This window comes from Camelus dromedarius, chromosome 10 (genome assembly GCF_036321535.1).
Source record: "Camelus dromedarius isolate mCamDro1 chromosome 10, mCamDro1.pat, whole genome shotgun sequence".
In the NCBI taxonomy this organism is placed as follows: Eukaryota; Metazoa; Chordata; class Mammalia; order Artiodactyla; family Camelidae; genus Camelus; species Camelus dromedarius.
This window is the reverse complement of record NC_087445.1, coordinates 2,949,803-2,976,135: the sequence shown is the minus strand read 5'-3', so window position 1 is coordinate 2,976,135 and position 26,333 is coordinate 2,949,803. Positions and strand designations below refer to the sequence as shown.

Sequence of the window (26,333 nt, the reverse complement as noted above, 5' to 3'; positions counted from 1 at the left end):
ATACGTCGGTGGTTTCCCCATAGCCTTCAAGATAAAATAAAAACTTCTTATAATCATACATAAGGCTTTACACTTCATCATCAATCCTACAGCATCCCAAGCTCAAGTGGGTCTAAGCACCCGCAGTTCCGTGAACACAGCATTTGCTTCCTCACCACCACTCTTTGCACGTGCTTTCTGCCGACAGGAATATCCTTCCTAAAACTCCATCCTTGCTCTCCTAGTCATCCTTCAAAACTTCAAAGGTGCTATATCATCTCCCCTAGGAAATGTCTCCAAACCCCCAAGACTGAAGAAGTGTCCCTTGTCTGTTCACCATCACCCCTGTACACAGCTCAACCAATAACCCAATCATACTGCCCTAGAATGACCTGGGTACCAGTCTGTAAATTCCCTGAAGGTAGGAATTAAGTGTTTAGCTTTACCTCTCTGTGCTATACTTAATTAGTACCTATCTATTATATGAACATGGTATCAAAAAAAGAGAAATCCACACAATAAACTGCAAGGCTAGAAACTGAAAACTATGCTAATATAGTCATGAGTTAAATGAAGAAAGTTAACCTAATTACTCTAAAAACACTTTGTTAGATGACCTATTTCAGGACCTAATGAGCTGGTCAATAAAAAAAAAAATCCTAAATAATCATTGAAATAGCAAAAACTCAACAAAAGCAACAATTTAAAAACTTTAAAACTAAATATGTTGTTCTATTTCTACAGCCTTGTTTTTCATACCTTTCCTTCCCTAATCCTATGTATCAGTTCCTTTCTCCAGTCTTTACATTAACTTTCCTTCCAATTACATGTTGCATTCTTTCCTTCCCTCAATCCTTTTCACTTGTATTGTCCCTTCAATTCTTCTTTTAAAACAGAAAAATACAAATACTGTCTTTGTCATCTCCGTCAGCAATTTTGTGTAAAACAAAGGAAATGTAAAAAGCAGTGAATGATATTCCAGTCAGATTGATAGAAAAAAACCACACGCATGAATCTGGGTGGGTGAGTTCCTCACACCAAGCAGCTAATCTGAACCGTGTGCATACTAAGTGGAGTCGGACAGGCATCAGCGAGTCCTTGGGGTTACTGCAGCATGACAGTGGAGCGTCGGAGAAGAGAAGAGCCCACTTGCTGGTGGTGAGGGCAGCCACCACCCAGCCCTACAACAGTCTCCAACGTGTGCCCGCCCTTCAAGAGGAAGCAGAAACAGACAGGAGAATTCAGGAAGTCCTAAGCTATCCGGACTAGCACAGGGGGGTAACTGATTTGATGGTGTTTGCAACAGGAGCCAACGGGCACCAGATGCTAGTCTGAGCACACTGGCCAGGGTACAAACTTTAGGACACGAAATAAAAACTGCTGCTCCCAGGGCACTTCTGAATTTTCAGCACAGATTCTGAGAGAGGGAGAGAAGCACTTGGAGATGAATTATATAAGTATTTAAACTAGATTGGTAGGGAGAAATAATTTTTTAAAGGATGGCGATTGCTAGAAGGAAAGAGAGTACATTCGTTTCTAAATCCACTCAGTATTAGTTCTTGCAGGCAGGGGAAAGCTCACCCTGAGGATCTATGTCTTACGGAATTCACAATCGAACAAAAATAAAATCTCTTGAACAACTTTACACCCAGCAAGGGAATATAACAGCAAAGGATGTGTTTGAAAAAGTTTCTGGACTGTCAAAGCAGCACCTTTAAACAACCAATTTAACTCGAAGCAGTAAGATTTACTCTTACCCGTGTCCAGGAGTTAAGTTGTGATTCTCCAGAATTCTGTGGATCTTTGTTAATCAGACAACACAAGCACCATATCAGAATTTTTTGGCTTTCATCTGAAAAAATGAAAGCTAAAATCAGTAGGTTTTATCAGTAGAAAGGATAATCAGTATAAAAATCTGTAAACATTATACTTAAAGGAAATATACTTATTATATTTTAGAAAAATCACAAACTATTAAGTTCACAGAAGCAGCATCCAGGACCACGTGCAAAACGAATTGTGTGGGGCTTTTTCCTTCTTGTGGGTTCAGGATCATTTACGCAAAGCCTTTGTGTGGTCAATGCTCTTTCTGTCACAGCAGCAATTTTTAAAGCCAACCGAAAATTACAGAAAGAACTTAAAAAAAACAAAACAAAACAAAAACAAAAACACAAACAAAAACTGGCTTTTCTCAAGATCAGTTCTTTCTTATTCAAACCATCAGTAATTTCAACCTTTTTAAGGCAACATCACTGCTATAGGCAGTAGTCATTATTTCTGATTTAATCTTTTTATTACCTAATTGTCTAAGATACCCTCAACTTGTTACAAATAAATTTAACAAAAAAGATTTTAAAACGTATTCTTTTTAGTACCAAATGGTTTGGAGAAAATAGAAGCCTTTTACATGCTCCTAATTCTTTACTCTACAATGTAAAACTTTACTAAATACGTGATATTGTTATGTTATGTTATGCTAGCCTTTGAAATCTTCTATTTGCCTAGAGCACCTGGGAAAGCCATTTTCTTTTTCCTCCTTTGGTAACTAAGTCTATCCAAGATGGAGACTCTATAACACAACTGAGAAGCCAAACTGAGGCCTAACAACTGAAGATATCAACACCTGAACCAGAGCCAAGCACCCATGGACGTTACCACAAGGCCATCGGGGTGAGGCTGAGGAAACCCAGCACCTGCAGTCCCTCCCCTGCAGAACCACCTGATGTCTTTTACTTTATCTTCTGCAATTTCATAAGCATAGCATTTCTAAGGGCTTCACTAACAAGAAATAAGGAAAATACAAACTACAATAAGCTACCTCTGCATCTTCAAGCACACACCAAAGGACTCTGACAGTAATTTTAAGCCCATTCCCCCCACCACAAACATCCATAAGTTTATGCTCTCCTAATAGCTAACATTTCTGAACAAACTTTATCAGGAGTTATTCTGAGGTTTATGAACTTAAAAAAACATCACTGGCTTGCCTGAAATCAGTTCACTGCAAGAATCACGTAACTTAATCTCTGAAGATCCTAGGCTTCTTCAGGTTGAACCAATACCACCAATTAAAAATGTGACTCTTGTACTTCCTATGTTTTAAATATCAGAAGAAATTATAGCTACCTACATGTCACAAGCGCGACAAACACATCCAATGACATGCTTTCACAAGCAGCTTCCCGTGTTAAAGAGAATACAACCTGATGAGGAGCATTTCCCAAAATCAGACACTCCCCAATAAAGAAAATGTCAGTTTATGGAGTGTAACTCTAAAAGAATCCAAAAGATGGGAGTTTTCCCCAGGTGTTGAGTGATTATACACATGTAGTTCAACAAGTGTATTATTTTTCACTTTTCTCTCTAAAAGAAAAAGAAGAGCCAGAGAAACTTTTGCCCAGCCTTTAGGAGGTGGCTTTCTTTGCCCAGAGTCAATGCACTGAAATGTGCTGCTAATGAGCTTACTTTGCTTCAGGGATTTAAAGATGCAAGCCATCACCTGTTACTCATGAGGGCCACCAGCACTGTCTTCGGGGGACAGCGTCTGCCAGAGTCCTCCCGGGAAGCCCAGACATCAGGACTGGAGCACTGGGGGATAGAAAACTGCCTGGGATTCATCATGGAGGCAGTTACTGACAGCAGATCTTAGTGTAAACTGGGATCCTGAAAATGGGGGGAAGGGAGTGGGGGAGGAATATACCAACATACATTTGCCACCTAATATTTTTTTTGATATCTTGAACTAGAATTCCAAATGAAAGCTATAGTAATTCTACAGTTTAAAAGTGTGAAGGCAACATTTTTTTAGACAATATTTATTGTTTTAAGCTGCCAAAGTTTGGGGCAAATTGTTACACAGTAATGGACAGCATGAGGAGAAGAGGTTATAGCTATAATATGTTAATCATGAGGGCAGAGCAAGAACCCACCAGCGAGAATTCCAAGGAGACGCAGGCAGTAATTTTACACAGAGAACAGTACTGAATAAAAGGTGTTTTCTCCCTTTCTATTATTATCTGTTTTTCCTCTTTTCTTTGTAGTGTCTTTTAATTTCCAAATCCTTCCTCCTTCCTCCTTCCTTATTATCCTGATTTCTGACCCTATCCTCACTTAATGTTAAGGAAGACTTACTTCTTTCCTTGATGGACATTGCCTACTTTTACTGTATTTAAAAAGTAATTTTGATATAATAAAACCTTGAGAAAAGATCCTTTCCTGGAAAAAAGTGCCCAACTAGTGAAACTACAGTGGCAACACAGGCAAGATCTGATTACTCATGGAGTTCTGTGTCTGTCAATCTTCTCTACGAGCTCAAAACCAAAGGAATACCTCAAACAGGAAACCCGTTTAATGGGCAGTTCAAAAGGTAACACAAGCATTTAAACAGAAAGGGAAGGACAATTTGTTTCTGGTTGTCAGAAGGGGCCAAAGTAATGGAGATTAGGTGCTAACGAAAGGTCACAGAGATACAAGTTTAAGGCTATAGGGATAAATCAGTTCAGCCTCTCATTTTAACAAAGAATCAGACTCAGTGAGTTCAGTGGTTTGCCTTAGAAAATTCCACCTTGAATGTAAATTGGTGCAGCCACTATGGAAAACAATGTAGAGATTCCTTAAAAAACTAAAAATAGAGTTACCATATGACCCAGCAATCTCGTTCCTGGGCATAGACCCAGAGAAAACTCTAATTCGGAAAGATACCTGCACCCCAATGTTCACAGCAGCACTATTTACAACAGCCAAGACATGGAAACAACCCAATGCCCATCAACAGATGAATAAAGAAAATGTGGTGTGCGTGTGTGTGTGTGTGTGTAATGGATATATATATATATATATACACACACATATATATATAATGGAATATTACTCAGCCATAAAAAGAATAAAATAATGCCATTTGCAGCAACATGGATGGACCCAGAAATTATTATACTAAATGAAGTAAGTCAGAAAGAGGAAGACAAATATCATATATCACTTATATGTGTAATCTAAAAAAAAATGATACAAGTGAACTTATTTACAAAATAGAAAGACTCACAGACATACAAAACAAACGTATGCTTACCAAAGGGGAAAGGAAAGGGATAAATTAGGAGTTTGGGATTAGCAGATACGAATTACTATACATAAAATAGATAAACAGCAAGGTCCTACTTTATAGCACAGGGAACTATATTCAATATCCTGTAATAAACTATAATGGAAAAGAATCTGAAAAAGAATATACCTATCTGAATCACTTTGCTGTATACCAGAAACCAACACAACACTGTAAATCAACTATACTTCAATGAAAAAAGAAAGATAATCCCATCTCATCTACTGTCCTCCAAGTGTCAGCCCCAGAAAAACCTTCCCTGTGAAACTCTCCTTCCCTCAGCTCCGTGTCCAAAGCTCCACGACGCTAACCATCACCCTGAGTCTGGCCGATCTGTCAGGATCTCTCTTCTCCCTGACCAGAAGCTCTGAGAGGGCAGAAATTGTGACTCATGTTTTCCTAGGGCTTGGCATACAGAAAAAAAAAAAATAGTGAATATCTGTGCAGTGAATATATACATTCACATGAAACTGGCTGGTGGTAAAGCTGGGACTGGAACACTTCAGCCACAGTGATGTGATCCACAGGGGCAGATCATTACAACAATGTGGGCTTTAGAGGAACAGGATCCTGGATTTTACTAGTTTTGTATTCTGAAAAAAGTGATATGTTTACTCTAACCCATAATTATTACCCTGCAAGACTATCAGGAACTCAGACGCACTATGCAGTCCACAGGGAGCATTGCCCAGCACAAAGCAAGCAAAGCCTCTCCTTCCACTTCTCCGGTTCTACCACCCAAACTTTCCCACAGCTTAACATTTCTAAATTAGGGATGTGTCTTACATCCACCAGGTACACTTAAAGGGCACTGTATTTCTTTTTTCTAAAAAGTGGTTATTCAACCCATGAAGTATCTAACAATGAGCAGTGCCTTTAAATGGAGGGAATTCAACAGTTTCTTTTCTTTTCACCTGCCATCAATACCACTGGCCTAGGTCAATGTTTTTCACACTTTTGGTCATGACCCATCAGTGGACTGTAAAGTCAGTTTGGGGTCATAAAGACCATTAACAAAGTGGCAGAGTGGATATGAAATGCACATAATAAAAGGAAGAATTTTTTCATGGACTGTGTGTGTGTGCATATGTGTATGCATGCATATATATAGATGTACAGAAAATGTATTTCTGGTCAAATGGGTATTGAAAAGCACTGGCCTAGCTGAAATACATAAATTTAAAGCAGGTAAGTGTGGTCCTGGTAGGCAAACACCGTGTTGGCTTTACCATTTTAGATCAAGAACTTGAAGAAGCTAAGTGGGTAGGGGAGGAAGGGTCAACTCAAGGGGGAAAGGAAGCATGAGGCATAAGTGAAGAGGAAAAGGCACAGATAAGGATGGGGGCAGAGTGAGTGAGTCTGAGCACATGCAACGCACCCACACATGCATGCTCATGGGACCAAATGTGGATGTAGTCCCTTCCCCCGCTAGTCCAAGCTCCTTATAAGGACTTACAACAGGCTAGGAAAGAGAAATTGTACAATTCTCTAAAACATCAAAGAGGAACATTCATTTTATTTTTGACTCTACCATCATTAATCTTTGACTTTAAAAAGTATGAAAAGTAAATATTTCATTAGTTAACAATATAGTCAAATCAAGGCAATAAAACTCGACCATGCACCTTCAGATATGCCTGCTCCACCCTAGGACAACAAACGGAACTACAGTCACAATTACTGCTCTTGAGAGACACTGAGCCTTCCAAGGCACCACACAGGCAAACTAACAATTACAAACCAGTGTAGTGAGGGTTATAATCAAGAGAGATGCTGGCAGCTATGGAGACCCTAAGGAAGGTTCCTAACTTAGCCCTAGCAAGGTTTGAGGACAGGAGACAGGAACACAGTTCCAGGCAAAAGGAATCACACGTCACAGGCCCAGACATCATGTGCCCTTAGGCACTGTTGGTAATTTAACCTGACTATAATGCACACGGGTTAGTTGTGGAAGATTAAACAGGAAACGAGGCTAGACAGGTAAACAGGAGGTCAGCGAAGGGACACCTCCCTCAAAGTGTCCCCAGATTTTGCTTAACCTTGGGTAAAACCAAAATGTCACCCCTAAAGACTCGCAGAGCCATAGCAGGATTCAGACAATGAAGAATTTTACACACAAAAAATAGTATGTGAGTTGCTATGAAATTATAAAACAATGAAATTACTTATTATAACCACTTCACACTGAATTAAAAACAAGGTTGCAACCATCATCTGGGAATTTTTACCCTCTAATTCAAGGAGTTCTATTCTCCTATATAGCTGCATGTGTGTGTGTTTGTGTGTGTATATGTGTGTATCTATATACACATACACAAACATATGAACAACAATAAAGGATGTCATCTTTGTAATGGAACGAAGAATACATTTGATATAACTTGTTTCATGAAAAATAAGAGAAAGGTTTATAATCAAAAGCTCTGTATTTTGTTAAACAATGCAAAGATGAACATTATCATTAGAAATTTGTATTCTGAGAGGCCACGCTTTGGATTCTTACCATATGCTAAGATAAAAGGATTCCGACAAGTTTTCGCCAACAGTTGCCCAATTGTGGGGAATCTTTCAATGACTGTATTTGAATCCTGTAAAAGAAAATTACGTTTCGGTCAGTAAAAGGACACTATTCAACTCAGCAAGACTGAACTGACACTACAGGCTGAGGGTGCTCAAATGCTTCTTGTTTAGTATGTATTTTAGAAAAGTAGGGGAGAAAAAGATCAGAGAAGATCTTCAGGTAAGTAATTCTAACAAAGTTTAACAAGCAATCACCTTATTTCATCCTTAAACCAGGTCACCAAAACTAAGAAGGACAGCAAGTTTCAGTAAAATCAATTTTGCTGCAAAATTAATTTTATTTTACTGATACTTAACAATCAAGAAAGGCCACTTTATTCAAAAATAACAAAGACTGCATAATAGTGAAAAAACATTATGGGTGGTTAATATCTATATAACTCCATATCTGCATCCTGGTTTTTTTAATCTAACATAATAAGAGAGGTTCCTAGGTCAGCTCCAGTGCAGCTATCTCAAAGTAGGTTTAGAAGGCAAGAACTCTGGAACTTGTAAAAAGAAATAAAAGCAGCCAAAGCACACAGATAGCTATCTGTTTATTACTATTCTGATTACTATATGTTAAATGACATCATACTCAGTCTGTAACAACCTAAACCGAAGACCAAAAAAAGATGAACCAAACAGAAAACAGCTTAAAATTAACAGTGCACATGCTGCTGTACAACCGGCCCTTTCCCCACTTCTTTAACCTTTCAAGAAAGTTGCAAGGAAGACCTAACTGAGATAATGCACATATAAACTGAAATGATAAGCACTTCCTACTGCTCAAGCAATAAATTCCTCATAGTTGTTTCAACATCAAGGCCAGTCCCGGACTCTCTGGACTCTCTCGCTTTAAGGTTAAGTTACAAAAAAAGAATTTTAACTTAGCACTGGTTGTTCATTCAGACTGTATCTTTCTTTCTAGTTTCTAAAGACAAGTGAACTCCTTATCATCATCATGAATTATTCTTCAAATTTCCTACCTGTTCTTTGATTAAGGAAAGAAAAGTATAACACAAGAATGCCTACATTAAATGACAATTTTGCTTTTCATTTTGAAATGAGAAAATAAGTATAAACAAATAATATTTTCATAATATGAAACCGTGTTATTTCATAAAAATATCTGCTGCAGTAAAAATAAGAAATCTTACATCAAAATGAAAATATATCAAATTTTGAACACAATAACATATAACAATAGTGAAGATACTCAGAATCTTAATATGCACAAGAAAAGTCCACTTAAAATATACATAAGAAGAGATCTTAGTATTTATCATCTCTTAGTAGAGCTCACTTTAGAACAGGGTTGGAAAAAAAGGTAAGCATTGCAGCAAACTCTTCAACAGTTAAGAGATGCAAAGGCCTTTAAAAGAATCCCAATTATTGCTTGACAAGTGTCAAAGTCTTGATTATTTAAAAACAACCTCATTGGTCAGGAAGTCTCATATGACAACATAACTAGTCAAGAAAGAAAAGACTTAAGTCATAATAAATCAGAAAGTAGGAAACCACATCTTGTCTCCATTATTTACAGGTTATTTTTCTGTCTAATCCTTCAATACGTTAGGGCAATACTACAAGTCTCTGACTGAATTCAGACTGGATAAAATCTGGTGAAGAGTTCCTGATGTCACAGAATAACTCCATTATTTTGGTCCACTACATACCATCTCTTTCAAGGCTTCATACATCTGCCTCAGGAACTCCTGGAACTGAGGCAGGTAAAGGCAGGTGTCTTGCTGGGTTTCCAAAGTGGAGGCCTGTTTCCATACAGAAAGCTTCTGGATCCAAAACTGATAATCAGAAGAAAGGCCTACTGAATCTTGAGCCATCTCAGAAAACGGGAAAAGGTGATGTACCTTTCACAGCGGTCTGCCAAGCACTGAAGGAACAGTGAACACACATCAAATCTGTAAGAAAGAAGGAAAAAATGAAACATTTAAAAAAGGATCCTTTACCAGGGCCTTTACAACCACTGATGAATGAAAGGAAGATTACAAGGGACCAAAACAGCATGCCTTCTGTGACGTCATCTTTTAAATCTTTTAAAATGAGTCGCCCATCTGTATCCCTGATTTTTACCATTGGAACTTTTTATCGTGAGTAATATTACACCAAAAGTCATTATACCTCTAAAGGCATATGCTAATTATGTACAAAAAGCACAGCTGATAATACTTTATACCTTCTTTTTATGACTGAGCTATTTTTAAATATTCTGAATATGAAGTTCATTTGAGTATTTTAATGTAATGGGAAATCAAAAACATCCATGGGCATTTAACAACAGTCTGTGTCTAAGAAATGTTTTTGAAGTTCTTATGTTTTATATGCATTTCTGGCTTCTCATTTAGGTGTAAAAAAAAAAAAACTTTATGCATTACTGTCTAAAGAATTTTCTTCCCAGTTTCTCTTTTTAGAAAAAAATAAAATAATCCATTCCATATGCACTGATTTGAACAATCTGCTTAATTTAATTAAAGACTAGTGTATACACTTGAACTCCATTCACAAGAAGAAATCATATTTTAGTAAAAATGTGATAAACTCCAATTATTTAGAAGGTATAACTAGTCCTAAGTGACAGAAAATAAAAACTCATAAACTTGATTTGCCACATCTAAAGTGCACATTAACAAGAATAGTGGGTTACAGACACAGCCAGCGTGTGCCTCAGGCAGGGCTAGGTAAATACACCTCAGCGCCATCCTCGCTCCTGGGCAGAGAAGGAAAGCTGCTTCTCAACAGGCGCAGGCTTTTACAGACTCAGACTTTCCTGAGGCAGGGATGACACTCAGCTATCTAATTTCAAAAGGCTACTCTGTAAGTGGTAAATAAGCAATAAGAAACAGATAAAATGCTCCCAATTAAATGACAAAAACATCAACAAAGGAGGTTTTCATTACTAAATAGGAAAATAAGAAAAACAATTAGGAAGGCTGTACAATTTGGCTGTTGTACAAAAAATTCTAGACCAGGAAGATGTAAGTTTTTAAATGGTACTAAAATTTTAGTCTTGAAAAGTACTATGTATTTTTTTAAGTTTAATAATAAAGGGAGTATATATGCAACTGTCAAATGGCACCTAACAGCCCCAAATCAGACGTTGTCTCTGATTCCTCTCTCTCACTGTCTGTCTCATCCAAGCCCCAACATGTGTCAACTCTACCTCTAAAATAAATATATGTGATTTCATTTGACTTCACCCATTTCTTTCCATTTCCACTGCTGCTCTCCCATCCCATTCCTGTCCATTTCTTCCTAGAGTCTTCCCTCTGGTCCCACCTGTTCCTCTCCAATTAATTTTCTGTACTGTTGACAAAAACAACTTTCCCAAATGCGAATCAGACCCAGTACACTCCTGCTTAAAACCCCACGTCAATACCTTCCTTGGAAAGAAATCCCAGCCCACTGCAGAAAAGATCCTAGCTCCTTACCAGCGTCTCCAAGGCCCTGAACAATGTAGCTCCAACACATCCTCCCACCTCCTGTGTTGCCTCTCCCCAGCTGACCACAGTCCAGTCCAGGTCTCTCATCTGCTCTACCAACACCCCAACCCCTTCCCTACTTCCAGGCCTTTCTGCTGATTCCTCCACAGCTCTTAGCACATTGGTTAATTACCTTGGGCATTTATTTGTTCACTCAGTTACTGCTGCCTTCACTGGTGTGTACATTCTCTGTCTTCCTTGAATTTAGCTCATGCCTGGTAAATACTCAATAAATATTGAATGAGGGAATAAATAATTCACTGGTATTTTTCAAAATATGGTTCTAAGCTAAATGCTATAAAATGCCTTATCAGATAAAGCAATTTAAATTTTAAAAGGTAACCCCCCCAAAAAAGAAATTTTGAAGGTATTTTTGTTATCTATGTAAAACTTAATTATTATCCCATTTTATAAATACAATAATAATAGCTTGCATATATACATACACACACACACACTCTTACTGTGCTCTTGGCAATATATTAAATACTTTATGCATACTAGCTAATTTAATCTTCACAACAATCCTATGAAATGGGTACTACTGTTCTCATTTGACACAGGCATGGAGAGATTATGTAATTGCCCCCGAAAAAGATTATGTAAAAGCCAAAGGAAGCAACTACTAGTAAATAGCAGAGCTATTACTGTGGGATTTGAATTCAAAGAGTTTAGTTCTAAAGTCTGTGCCCTTAAACAAAGAAATGAATTAAAGAGACAAATCAATGAATTTCTTACATATTTCATATGGTACTAGATGCAAGTCAGTTTATATACTTGGGGACACTTAACTGAAGAACTTTTTCATAGAAGATACAAGAAACAAACATTTTATTACAACAAAATTACAAACAACTTTTGCTTTAGCAACAGAAATGTATCTAATTGTTCTAAATGGAAAAAGCTTTAGGGATCATGCAATGCAGTGATCGGGGATGCTCTATTTCACAGCCTATCTGGGGACGGGGAGGTGCAAGCAGGAAGAAGGTAGTGGTTATGAAATGAGTGGTGCCTTGGTGGTGATGATAGCACTGGGGGTGCTGCCTGCATTTGGTGCCTAGAAGCCAGGGATGCCGAACACACTGCAATGCACTGGGACAGCAGCTCAAAAAGGAAAATGGTCCTTCCTAAAGGCCAGTGATGCCCCTACTGAGAAATGCTGATCTAATCTGAACACTCTAGAATGGGCATTTGTTGGTTTTGCCTGTTTAGCATTCCTCCTCCATTTCTGGTTATAACACCCTACTTTTGCTTTAGGAAAGTCTCTCTCGTCCATTCCCCAAGTTTTGGTGGGTCCATTTAATAAGGTACCTATGCCATCAGCCAAGGGGTGGGATGATGATTCAAGTTAGGCAAGCTAGACTCTCTGCTGGGAATCTGAATCTTGAGTAGATTGCCATAAAGGTGGAAATAAGTCATTCAAAGGCCCTGGAGCTACCCTAAGTCCTGTCCTTAACAAAGAATGGTTTTTCAGCGTTCTCTTTAATTTTGTCAGCTACCCAGGGGCCTTGCAATAAATACTTTTTAAATTTTTTCTTAAATTAACCACTGTTGGTTTTTGTGGTCTTCAATAAAGAAACACAAACTGCTGTAGTCTGATGTTATACAGTATCTGATACAAACTGATACCTTTGGAGAAAGCAGGGGAATTTGGAACTGCTACTAAGCCAAGTCAGAGAAAATGGCAGTGAACCTTCTGTTCATACAGAGAACTGGAAACCAGACGTCCATGGAAGGAGAAGGTACTACAGATCAGCGAGGAAGCACCCTCACACAGGGCCCTAACTCACTACACTCCTCTAGCAGGCACAGCCAAGGGAAAGTCGCTGGACTATCAAAAAAGCAGTCGCAAATCTGGTGACCTGCAGAGAACCCCGCTTCCCCAGCTGAGGGACATTAGGCTGTCATAAACGTAATCAAATAGTGACTCCAGCGCCTGCTGCACTTCCAGATATGGGTCCTAACTGGGGCAAATTACTGCCACCTCTGGCACCTAGAATACAGTTATGAAGCCGGTAAATGCATTTCTCCGTGGGGATAAACCTTCACCTGCCTCAGAGACATCAAGGCAGGTCATGGCACATTACACTGGCCTACCATATTGAAGGTATCAGGCTGGCAGAACCAGGAGAGCTGGAAGATACAGCTGCCTTATTTGCACTCCAGATGGTGGGATATAAACCCTGTGAACACACAGGGCCTGCCACTTTAGGAAGTTTCTTATAATCCAGTGGTCTCTGTTGAGTCAGGATATGCCCTTTAAAATGAGGATACACAAGAATCTAGTACCGGTGGTTGCTTCCATGATGGATGATAAGTATAGGAAAGGAACTGTCCTTTTCTGTCCTTTTACTGTATACCTTTTTGCACCTTTTCAATTTAATGCCAAGAGTACTAATGGACTAACTCAAAATTATTAATAATAAATGAACAAAAAATAAAGTGAATGATAACTGCTGTACCTTAAACCTGCTAAGAGGCAAAAAATGCTTGGCTGAGACCTCTGGGATCCTGAAGACAACATACACAGTGTGGATTATAGGCCATTTATCTGCTTCTACCCATATGCCTGGCAATGAGAAAATATGGGAAGGACCCAAAGCAACAATCTCTGCACAGCTGTCTGCTCATGCTGAAGCGCTCTGCCACTCAGCTCATATGACCCTGCAGATCCAACACTTTTCTAAGCTTCTGTGGAAGATCTGGATTCTAGAAAAAGCCAATGCCAGGCCTCAGTAACTGGACTGATCGTCCAAACCACAAAGCTGGGTGTACCCAGCAGCTGTCTATCATCATGTGTGAAGTATGCCTGCTTGGTCAAAATGCAAGAGTGAGGTTTCTGGATGCTATCTGGATGCTATCTGTATATGTTTTGCTTGCTATGTCATGTAATTTTTAAAAATCCCCTCTTTCATTTTTCCATTCCTACTACTGCATGTATAAAGTGTATTACTAGTAGATAAATTTTCTAAAATCTGTACATTACAGAATACAACAAAGATGGGAAGAGGAACTGACATTATCCAGAACTCCTAGACTTGAAGCTAGACGCATTAACCAAGTACTACTACTTTGAATTAGCTCCTTTTTTGAAAAGAAGATAGAGCTAAATTATGTTACCTGAGAGTGTTTAAAAAGTTCTGTGTGTGGAAAGCAGTAGTTTTGAATGTCCTGAGTAACCAACAAGCGAAAGGTAGTGAATATATCTGTTGTTTTTGTCCACCTAGCACCCTCTTCCTGTTCTTTTAATACACAGTCAACCCTCCCTATTCACAGGTTCTGCATCTGTGGATGGAAAATATTAAAAAAAAATTTTTTTTTCAGAAAGTTCCAAAAAACAAAACTTGAATTTGCCACGTACCTGCTAGCATTTATGCTATATTTACAACTATTTACATAGTATTTACATTGCATTAGGTATTATAAGTACTCTAGAAATGATTTAAAGTATATGGAAGAATGTGTGTAGGTTATATGCAAAATAGTAGCCCACATTATATAAGGGAGTTGAGCATTGTGGATTCTGGTACCTACGGGGGTCCTGGAACCAATCCCCTGCAGATGTCAGGGGAAGACTGCAAATGCACCCCACTTTTGTCCTTCTTCCTTTCCATATAGTCATAATGAGACTGTGAATCAAGGTTTGCCTTGAGAGTTACACAGGTCTAACAGATAAAACTAAGTGCTAGGAAATACACTATGCAAATAAAATGAAGTTTATGCCATTTATCTGACACCACTTATAAACTGTAGACTTTCACCCAATAAGGACAGTACTTTATGATGGCCTCACTTAAAACACAAACTATGCAGTATATGATGTTTCTTTTTTGGGAGTGATTGTTGAATGGATTTTTTTTTAAATACAAAAAAAGTAGAGAAAACAGTCAAATGAACACTTATGTACCCTTTAACCAGTATAAACAATTATCAAGATTTTCCATTTTTAAAGCAAATCACAGATATCATATCTCTTTACCCCAAATACTTTGATTTGTATCTCTTTTTTATAAGCACTTAAAAAAAGAAAAAGCTTAACTATAATATCTCTTTCATAGCCGATAAAGCTAACAATAACATCATCTAATACCCCATCTATGTTCAAATTTCTTAAAAATTTCCTTTTATATTTGGGTTGTTTATATTAGGAACCAAAAAAGAGCTACACATTGCACGTAGTCAATACTGACATTTCTCCTTTAACCTGTAACAAAATAATGTAAAAAGGGAGAGATATCCAACGCGCCACTCAAGGGAGGGTAAGTGGTGACAGCACGAGATGGTCTGTGCTCACGTATGAGGCAGTGTCCATGTATCTCTCAACAGCAACAACAAAATGCATGCCTTGCAAAATGAAGATGATTTTTCAGATTCACTGTGATTTCAACTTTTTTCACAAATGCTCTGATTTTTTATCCCAGTTAATCTGCACACTTATTAGAAAATGGAGAACTGTCTATACTTTTGATTGATACCAAAATCCTTGCTATTGCCCCAAATGTAAATTCTTGGCTTTCTTATGATTCTACTTAGGCTGTCTGCCCTCACATGGATGTCTGTGCCTATATTCACTTCATACAAACAACTAAAGAAATACTGTTTGGCATCTTTTATTTAAGAGCATAAAAGAAAAGCGGATGTTCAATGATATATTTCCTCAAAATTCAGGATTTTAACAAGTATTTTACATACACACACATATATATACTACACTATATACTCATGTAGTAAAAGCATAGGGCTGCAAAGTTAGAAGGAAATCACTTTCTTCATTTCTTGAATATTTCTCTTTTAGCACACTTACCCAGGTTCTTAAGGAACCAAATCATTTCACCTTCTCCACATAGAGACTAAAAATAACAGAAACCGTTAGTCCCCTCAGTAAATATTTCCAGGAAAAAATAAAATGACCTTCAGAAATTCTTATGTGGAGTGAACAAAAGGGAAGTCCTATGAGCACAGAGACCCAGACACCAGAACATAAATGACTTGACCAATGAAGGATTCCTATGTGCTTGTTCATGTGCCTGATCAAAAGAAAGCAGCAGGTGGGAGGGGGAGAAATAAAGTGACAAAGGAAACCAGCCACAGGGCCCAGCAAACATCTGAGCTACTGAAAAGGGACAAGTTCAAAATGGTGTTAGACTGAGATCACTGCATTTACCTTTCCCCTCTCATTTATAAATTGGTCAAGTTATTTTATTGCTTGCTAAGTATCATTTTATGAACTAAAATCACCACAAAGATATACACTGTAGTCAACAAAGATACACAAAGGTACACTGTAGTCAACCACTGTCTATGAGCATTCATAGTCTGAGTTGCCAAAATGACCTGGCTCAGATTCAAAGTATAGCAGGTGAGAAAGAGGTGATAGATACTTCAGGGCTAAAAGGTCCTCCATTTTGGTTGAGTTCTCCTCTTCAGGAAAAGGATATATTCAAAATCTTCATGGAAATGTTTGTCAAAAGCAACATGGAATTCACTGAGAACAATTCATTAGCGTAGAAGAAGGAAATAAAAGCATCGAAACATTTGAGCACTGTCTGAAGGTAACACAAAGAGAAGATACAACTGGGTGATGGGCTGAGGCAAAGTATCCTAATTCAGTTAAAACAAACAAAAACATCTCCCTGGATTTATAAATCAAGAGTGTAAAACCTAGCAAGAGACAGCTCTAGACCAGTGGTTCTCAAACTATCTTTCAGAAAGCAAAGTGGGTTCAAAAAGTGACACCTGAGCATCTAAGCAGCCCTTACTTCAAAGAGCCACAGGACCGGGCTAGGCAGGATGTCCAGTCTCCCAGTGCTGGGATCACTGACCAGCAAAGCCATGGGCAATTTCAGCCTCATGTTTAACATTATGTGACTTTATTTCCCTCTTCTAATTTACTAAGATTCAGGATGGAAAAGTGCATTCTGTGATTTAACCTGTGATTTTCTGGTCCTCCACTCTGGTCAACTGCTGATGAAAGACATTTTCACATCTCAAATGGTGGTCTCACTTAGACACCTTAGAACTCAATCTTTTTTAGATGTTCTGACAAGTCTAAAAAGAATCCCTACTCAGCTGATATGATGAAGAATCTGGTACCTTTAAAGTTCTGTCAAAGGCTACAATTATCATGGATGTAAAGGAAAAATATTTTTTAAAGTCATTTACTCTTAATCACTGTTTTCTTTCATGGCAAATAGGTAATCTATAGCAATTATGGAAAACAATATGGAGATTCCTTAAAAAACTAAAAATAGACTTACCCTATGATCCAATAATCCCACTCTTGGACATATATCCAGAGGAAATTCTAATTTGAAAAGATACATGCACCCCAATGTTCACAGCAGCACTATTTACAACAGCCAAGACATGAAAGTAACCTAAATGTCCATCAACAGATGACTGGATAAAGATGTGGTAGATATACAGAATGGAATACTACTCAGCCATAAAAAAGAATAAAATAATGCCATCTGCAGCAAGATGGATGGACCTAGAAATTGTTATACTAGGTGAAGCCAGAAAGAAAAATATCCTAAGATATCAATTATATGTGGAATCTAAAAAAATGACACAAATAAACTTATTTACAAAACAGAAACAGAGTCACAGACCTAGAAAACAAACTTATGGATACCAGGGGGTAGGAAAGGGGGAGGGATAAATTGGGAGTTCAAGATTTGCAGATATTAACTATCATATAAAAAAACAGATAAACAACAAGGTTCTACTGTATAGCACAGGAAACTATATTCAATACCTTCTAGCAACCTATAATGAAAAATAATATGAAAAAGAATATATATATTATACACATATATGTATAACTGAAACACTATGCTGACACCAGAAATTAACACAACATTGTAACCCAACTATACTTCAATTTAAAAACAAATTTTTAATGATTATGCAAAAACAAACAAACAAACCCAGACCTGGAGTGACTTCAGTTGAAGCAGAGGCAGTAGCTGGAGCACACCCTGCATTCCCACCATGCCCCCCACCTGCCCACCCCCTCCGCAGAATAGGCCTTCACACTGCTGGTTGCTCACTCAACAGTCCTAATATCTCTACTGCTTCTTCTTAACAGAACCAGTTTTGTCCAGGAATCTAACAGCCACAAGGCTTAGGGGCAGGCTGGGATCTTCCCAAAGGCCAGGGGTGGATCCTGATTACTGAAGACCAGTAGATCTCAAACATTTGTTTTCAGGACCCCTTTACACTCGTACACATTACTGAGGACGTTACTGACAGCTTTTGTTTATACAGGTTATATTTATTGGTATTTACCATATTAGAAATTAAAACCGAGAAAAACTTAAAACCCAAGAACATAAATGCACACATCCTATAAGCTGTCAGAGCGATGACATCATCATAAACCATGTGACCTCTAAACAACTCCACTGGAGACTCGTGAGAAAATCAAAGTACAAAACACAATGTTTTAGCATTACTAAAAAAAATAGCTTTGCCCTGTGAATCTCCTAAAAGGGTCTTGGAGATACCCAATGATCCCTGAACCACTTTCTAAGAATGGTTGGTGTAACACCAGTTATGCTATTTCCACTTGTCTTCCAACTAACTGTAGGAATGGGCAGTGTTATAGAACTCTGCACAATAAGACCTGAGCTTCAGCTGGAGGATTTTGAAGAGTCTTTCTCAATCTTAAATAAATTCACTTTTTTTCCCTATTAGATACTGTAGTCTTCATGTGACACTTAAACAGGAGTAGTTACCTTGGGACACAGGAGTAAGCAAGCCTGAGAGGACTGGCCAACATGCTGCAAATAGCAGAGCAGAAAGATGGACCTGGGTCTTCTCACTAGCATCGTCGAGGGATGAAGTACTCAATCTTGGAATTTTACTTTTGGCTTAAGCCACTTTTCCTTGGGTTTTCTTAGAGTCAAACATCTCCTCAGAGACTAATTGGCTGAACACATTCTGAAAACCACTGCTGTGCACAACAGCTGGCACACAGAAGCAGCTCAATGAATATTTGTTGAACAAATGTGTGAATAAACAAACAAACAAACAAATCCACGAAGGCTGTTGTAGTATCCACTAATGTGTAGTATCTAATAAGACAGATAAAATCCTGACTGATTTTGTGTTGACAGAATGCTGTGTAGCTCCCAGAATGTCAACGTCTAAAACAAAGCTCATTATAAACATCACAGTATCAAAAATGGCTGCATATTTTATCTGAAATTGTTTTCCTTTGGTCTTTTCTATCTCCAGCCAGAGGTATGAGAGGTAAGTCTACACAAGACAAACATGGACCATAACCTACTCAAAGTGGCAACCTAATAATGAGCACTGTGGGGTTTTTTTCCCATTTCCCCTGAGAATGAGTCAACTGAAGTTGCTTCTCCCATGAAATAAGCACCAAGCAGAGATTTATGGACAGAAAGTTAAAAAAAACCAAACCAAACCAACCAAACAAACAAAAAAACACACACTGTTTATGGAAGAAGAAAAAGAGACCTAGTCTCCAATCAATGTCATGGACTAGGGACACAAGGGCCTTGTCAGAAAATACTTAAAACCTCCAGAAATACAATTAAAGTTAAGACATTTATGTTGAACTATGCTTAAGCTTGACAATATTCCACCTCTTCCTTATTGAAAACCTGATAGCAGTATTTTCAATTTACTTTAATGTTTCTTTGCTTCATTATTTTAAGTCAGATTGGCCAATGTATCCTTGTATTTGTAGCCTTTTTTTTTTTTTTGAAAGTCACAATAAAATATTCTTGTTCCCATAAAATGCTTATGAAAGAAACAAATGGTATTTTTTCCCCCTTAAAAACAATGAGGTTTTAAGAAAAGTTCCACTAGGAGGAGCTGGCTTTTTCTCTGTTGAGTCAGAAGCGTTCTGCCTCTGAGATATTCTAATCAAAAACACAGACCTGAAATTTGCAGATAATTTCAAACAAACCTCAATCACAAACAAAATCTGGGACTACGGAATTAGAGGAGACAACTGTAATCCAGGTGCAGAGTGTATACATTCTTCACTCAACTTTGCAAAGAATTAAAGAAATTTAATCTAGCAGACAAACTCTCTGGGGAGTTACTGGCCTCCATTCTCCCACCCACATCCTTAGCAATGTGGGGAAGAGGCTGCTCCCGGGATCTGGCTTCCATGCAGACGTATCCCTTCTTGAGTGCTTACCTTTGGGAGCTGCTCAGACACATACCTGACCTTAAGTCTCCACCAGAGCACCAAAGACCTATCACTGGGATTTGAAAGACAAGTCTTCCTGCACACATCCTGTTAGAAATAGTAGTTACTTACTTTTCTTGCATTCTTGTCCTCAAGGCACTTATCTGACAGTAAGACTGTGAGGTTTTGGTGAGATTATAATGAGCCTGAGGAGCACATTATATGTTAAAATATTAGAAGTCTTGCCTTTGTCACTGATGACTTGGCTCCAAGTTACTTCTGCCTCTTTCCACCCTTGGTTCTACTTGTAATTTATTATTAAATAAACAAAAACAAATAAAAATCTCACACATTTGTTGAAAACCTACCATATGACAGGAACTCTCAAAAACTGCAAAAAAGAAGACAGCTTAAGTAAACTGTGGCTAAAGGGGAAATCAGGGCCTGTAAACAGATAAAACATCCCTTCTGGGAAGAGCTGGGAGAGAAGGAAACAAGGGATGCTACAGGAAGCATCAAGAAGGGGTACCTCATTCAGTAAGAAATAGCAACCTCTCACTCACTCAAACCCATTATTTACATTTTCACCCGTGTTCGGTTTTCAGCAACTAAAAACAGTGCCACTTGATGCCAAGACAAATCCAACTGCAGGCACTGACATATTAAGACGCTAGTTAGAATTGTGGGCATTTAGGTATTTGGAAACAAGTGAATTTTTAAAATTACCATCAAAATGAAAAATAAAAGGTGAAATCCTTATAGAGAACCAAGCCATACAAATAAACCCCACCTGCTTAACCCCACTCAACTTTTTGGGGCTGCAAGCCTCTGAAGGAAGCGCTTAAATAACTATATCTATGGGTCACCAAACTCACGCAGAAAAGCATTTGTGGTTAGCTTTTAGTACTATGTAAAACCAAGTATCTCACTTTGTTTCCTTTAAACCCTCAGCCCACGTGACCTCCAGTTAAGATGGCAAGTAAACTCACTCTGTGATGGATCTCCTCAACTCCAAACACAATGCAAACGAGAGAGGAAACAAGAAGGGAAAACCAAAAGGATGCAGTCAAGCTGAAAAATAACACAGAAATTTCTGTGAAATAGATATGGGGCAGGAACACACTGAGGTGAATCCTCAAAGTTAAAGCCTTTGGCCTCCTAAGCTCAGGCTCCAGAAATAGGCACGGAAACTGGAAGTATGAGACCTACAAAATTTGGGGACTAAACATAAACCACAAAAGACAGAGTCAGATCTAGGATCATACTTGAAGTCAGGGTCAAAGATGAGAATGGAGGAGGGCTCCCTCCTGAAGGAAGGCTGGTAGCTCCTGATCTCCTATGCAGTTGTGGCTAGGGAGAAGGGAGAACTCAGACCAGCCAGTAACCAGGAACTCAATGAAGCAGCCTGTGATTGCCCACGGGACTGAAACACCACTGCAGTTCTGGACTGAGGCTCCATGGAAGCGAGACAGAGACAACTATAAATTAACTAAGCAACTAAGCAAGGAAGCCTGAGCAGAAAGGGAGAAAGGGAGGTGGAGAGTAAGTGAATGAAAACAATTAAAAAATATACCTCATTCAAAACATGCCATTCAATCAAACTTCTGAAGTACATTTAGAAATCTAATGCCAATAAAGGCAACAAACAAAATCAGCCATCAAACCACTACTTCATTTCAGATGAAATTAATATATAAAACAGTCCAACAAAATAAGTATATTTAACTGAATTAAAGACTTAAATTTAAAGCCTGAAACCATAAAACTCCTAGAAGAAAACAAGCAGTAAGTTCTTTGACATTAGTCTTTAGGGAGGTTTTGCTTTTTTGCTTTTTTTTTTTTTTTTTCCTGTCTCCTCAGGCAAGTTCAACAAAAGCAAAAATAACCAAATGAGACCACATCAAACTAAAAAGCCTTTGCACAGCAAAGGAAATTATCAACGAAATGAAAAGGCAACCTACTGAATGAGAGAAGACATTTGCAAATGATATATCCAAAAAGGGGTTCATATCTAAAACATATAAGGAATATACACAACTCATTATTTATAAAAAAAAATACAATCTAATTTTAAAAATGGACAGTGGAACTGAACACTTTTCCAAAGAACACATACCGATGGTAAACAGGCACATGAAAAGATGCTCAATATCACTAACAATCAGGGAAATGCAAGTCAAAAATCTCTCAGGATGGCTATCATAAAAAAGATAATAAATAATAAATGTTGGCAAGGATGTGGGGGAAAAGGAAGCCTAATACACTGTTTGTGGGAATGTAATCTGGTACAGCCACTGTGGAAAATAGTATGGAGGTTCCTTAGAAAATAAAAACTAGAACTACCATATGATCCTTTAATTCCACTTCTGGGTATTTATCCAAAGAAAAACACTAACTCAACAAGTTATATGCAAACTAATGTTCACTGCAGCATTATTTACAACAGCTAACATATGGAGGCAATCCAAGAGTCCACTGACAGATAAATGGATAAAAATGTGGTCTATATATACAATGGACTATTACTTAGCCATAAAAAAGAATGAAATCTTGCCATTTACAACAATGTAGATGGCCCTCAAGGGTATTAGGCTAGACGAAATAAGTCAGGCAGAGAAAGACAAATACCATATGATTTCACTTGTATGTGGAATTGTTTTAAAAACAAAACAAATGAACAAACAAAACAGAAATAGACTCAGTTTCAGAGAACAAATTAGTGGTCATCAGAGGGGAGGAGGGTAAGTGGTTTGGGAAGGGGATTAAGAAGTACTACAAACTTCCATTTATAAGATAAATAAGTCATGGGAATGTGATGTACAGCATAGCGAGTATAGTGAAAAATACTGTAGTAACTCTGGATGGTGATGGGTGGTAACTAGACTTACTGTGGTTATCATTTTGTAATGTACAAAAATAACATGTTCACTATGTTGTACACCTGAAACTAATATAACATTGTAAGTCAATTATACTTCAACTAAAAAATCAAATTATATTTAAGGATATTTAAGATGAAACAAAGCCAAATAAAAAATAAGAAATTATACAGCAAAAAGCAGAACTAAAACAATAGATGGTTAAAAAAAGAATCGAGTGAAAATTATGTAAGCAACGAATACAGTCATTACAATGAAAAACTCAGTATACAAGACACTTTAGACTAGACAGAACCGAGGAAAGAACTGGTAAATTTGAAGATAATACCAAAGAATTCCCTCAGAATGCAGCCCAGAAAAAGAAGATTACGAGAAAGCAGTCAAGAAACATGAAGGACAGTTCCACAACCATCTAGGAGGTGACACAGCAAACGAAAGTGAAGAGAACGGAAGAGAAGCAATATTTAAAGAGATGATAAAAGCTAGGAATGTTCAAGAAATACATAAGTTCTCATATTAAAAGTACATTCTAAATACTGAAAAAGATAATTGAAATAAATCGATAAGTAAAATCAATTTTTAAATCCACACGGACTGAAATATTAATTGTAAAAAGAAAATCTCAAAAGCTACAAGGAGCACCCCGAACGTCACTGGGTCTGACAGGTCGCAGGCTCAAGAGGCCAGCCACCAGCCCTGCAGCGGGACCCAGACGAGCTCTCTGAGACCTGACGGGCCGTGGCGACAGCAGGGAACGAAGCAGCTCAGACCGGCACACCAGGCTGATGCAGAAGTCCACGGGCATGCTGCCGCTTCCTTAACAGTTGGTGGAGACAAGGGGAAGCGACTGTTTTTCATTTTAGAGACAGCCCCAAGAAACTTCCTGAAAAAGCAGAACCCCAAATGTTCCCAGCAACCTCAAGCAACAAGAGATTTGTCCTCCCTGGAATGATACTTGGTCTGGATTTAAATTTCTCTTCCGTGCCCACCACACTTCTGCCAGCAGCACCAAACATGGACTTTCTTGGACACCGTGTTCACCATCATGGTACAGCTAACTTTGGACCAACGGCTCATTATACAGCAGAAGAAGTGAGGCGAGGAGCTGATGCCAACAGGGTTCACTGTCAGCTACAGTTATTATTAGCTGCTATTTGAACTCGATTGTTTTTCATCCGTATTCCTTCATCACTTACTTATTTTTCTATCACATATTATTTCATCCTATTGCATCCTGCCTGAAAACACAAAGAAATAAGAATGATAGCCCGAGGTATCTACAAAGGAACTTCATTTTGGAGGATCACAGATGATTTCCAATAGAAAAAAAAAAAAACGGCCTCAGAAAATTGATAACATACAACACATATCGTAATTGTCTGGATAAAGACTAGAGCCATACATTTTTTTTTTTAAGTTAGCAAACTTCTCATGTAGGTTCCCCTGGAAAGTAGAGCTCAGGCAAGCTAGAGAAGGTAAAGACCTGAATTTGCCTTCTTTCCAGACAAAAAAAAACCTCTCACCAAAACCACCCACACGATGCTACCCAAGTGGTACAGATGGCAGTCCCTCAAGGGGGTCAACAGGGACACAGGCCCTAGAACTAGTCACCACGGTCTTAGAAACTTTCTAAAAACTTTGTCATATTATGGCACAAGAGCACCACCTACTGAAATAGTTCCAAGGGACAATTTGGTCTGTTTACTGAAAAAAGGCTAGCTGTATACCCACCTCCAGCCGTTTACTTTGGCTTCAGAAAAATGTAACTGCGGAGGGATGGACTTCAAATCATTTCAGTCTAACTGGCTGTGTCTCTTTCTTGTTTAAAACTAAGGCCCTTGCCAAGACCTCCTGAAAAAGAAACAGCTCCCCGCATTTTCGCTTTAATAACCAGTAAAATGAATCTTGGTACCGTCAGTATCGTCTCACCCGCCTATCCGGCTTCAGTTACCTCGGTGAATACTGCTATTTCTAGGTATCTCCCCTACCTGTGTTCCACGAAGCAGAGAAAAACTCGAGGGGAGAACCTGCAGTAGTTCTAAGAGGTCTGGAAAGGATATATGCAGTGTCAAGTCATTCAGTAAAATTTTTAAGCACACAAGGCACAATACTAAGGTTGGGGAATTTATTTCAAATTCATTTAAAGATGATGACAGCAGTCCCACTCCCCTCAAGGAGCTTAAAATGAATATAGACGTTCTAGACCGGCAAAGCTGGAGGCCAAACGATCTACCTGTAAAACAGAATAAAGCAGAAAATACATAGGGAAAGACAACTTGCAGGATATTATAACCAACGTCAGGGTGGAACTGACTGTGTCTGCTACGATGTACGCACACACAATACAACTAAAGCCATGGCAAAAATAGGGTTCTTTCTGGAGCCCTTCGAGGCTTTCATGTAGCTCTTAGGTAATGCCAGTTACAAAAACCCTGACACAGACTCACTTGGACAATTCACAGAAATTCTAGTCTGTATGTCATTTAGTTTTGTTGTATTTCATTGGTCTCATGGGGGTCCTCTACTTATGAGCCGTTGTACATGTAACCTCTACTGCGCCTTAGTTGTGATGAAAAAGCAGCAGCTTGTATTTACTGCCAGTATCTCTGCACATGCTCACCCAGTACTAGCCAGTTTCTATTACAGCCAGAGCACTCACACAAAAACAAAGAAGAGATCCTCTACATGGCACAGTCAAGGACGAAATAACACATAGCCCCCAAATATCAATCATCTGATGCCTATAAAATTGCAGCTTTAATTTGGAAATCACAAAAACATCAAATGTGTCTGTATTCTATTTCAACTGCTTCATAGAAAAAAAAACGATGCTTTAGGGAAACTCCAATTCTAGTTCTCCAGTGTACACATGGCTATGCTAAGTGCACAGTGTGCACTACATGGTGGCCTTGCTAATGCCCCATGGCAAGGGGCACCCAGGGCAGTGTCACAGGAAAGGAAATCCAACTGAATGTGAAAACCTCAGGGAACAGTTGTGTTGAAAAAGAATGAGGTTATACAGGGACAAATTCTAAGATAAAGAGCAACTGACTAGTTGACATAAGTGAAGCAGAAAAAACAAAAATTAACATGTGATTCACAGGCCCATAGAATTAAAAATAACAAAAGCATAAAATTGGGTT

At 38.3% G+C, this 26,333-nt stretch overlaps 1 protein-coding gene across 6 annotated transcripts in view; it reads right to left on the bottom strand.

The window, feature by feature from the left end:
- FANCC (FA complementation group C) overlaps window positions 1-26,333 on the bottom strand; it is a 182,042-nt gene that overhangs the window by 110,620 nt on the left and 45,089 nt on the right. For all 6 annotated transcript variants that reach the window (XM_064490110.1, XM_031447204.2, XM_031447206.2 and 3 more), the window contains 3 exons: window positions 9,322-9,564; window positions 7,587-7,671; window positions 1,737-1,831 (listed from right to left, as the gene is read on the bottom strand). In XM_064490110.1, the coding sequence (XP_064346180.1) occupies window positions 1,737-1,831; window positions 7,587-7,671; window positions 9,322-9,486 (345 nt within the window). In that variant the 5' untranslated portion in view covers window positions 9,487-9,564. The remainder of the gene's footprint in view (window positions 1-1,736; window positions 1,832-7,586; window positions 7,672-9,321; window positions 9,565-26,333) is intronic.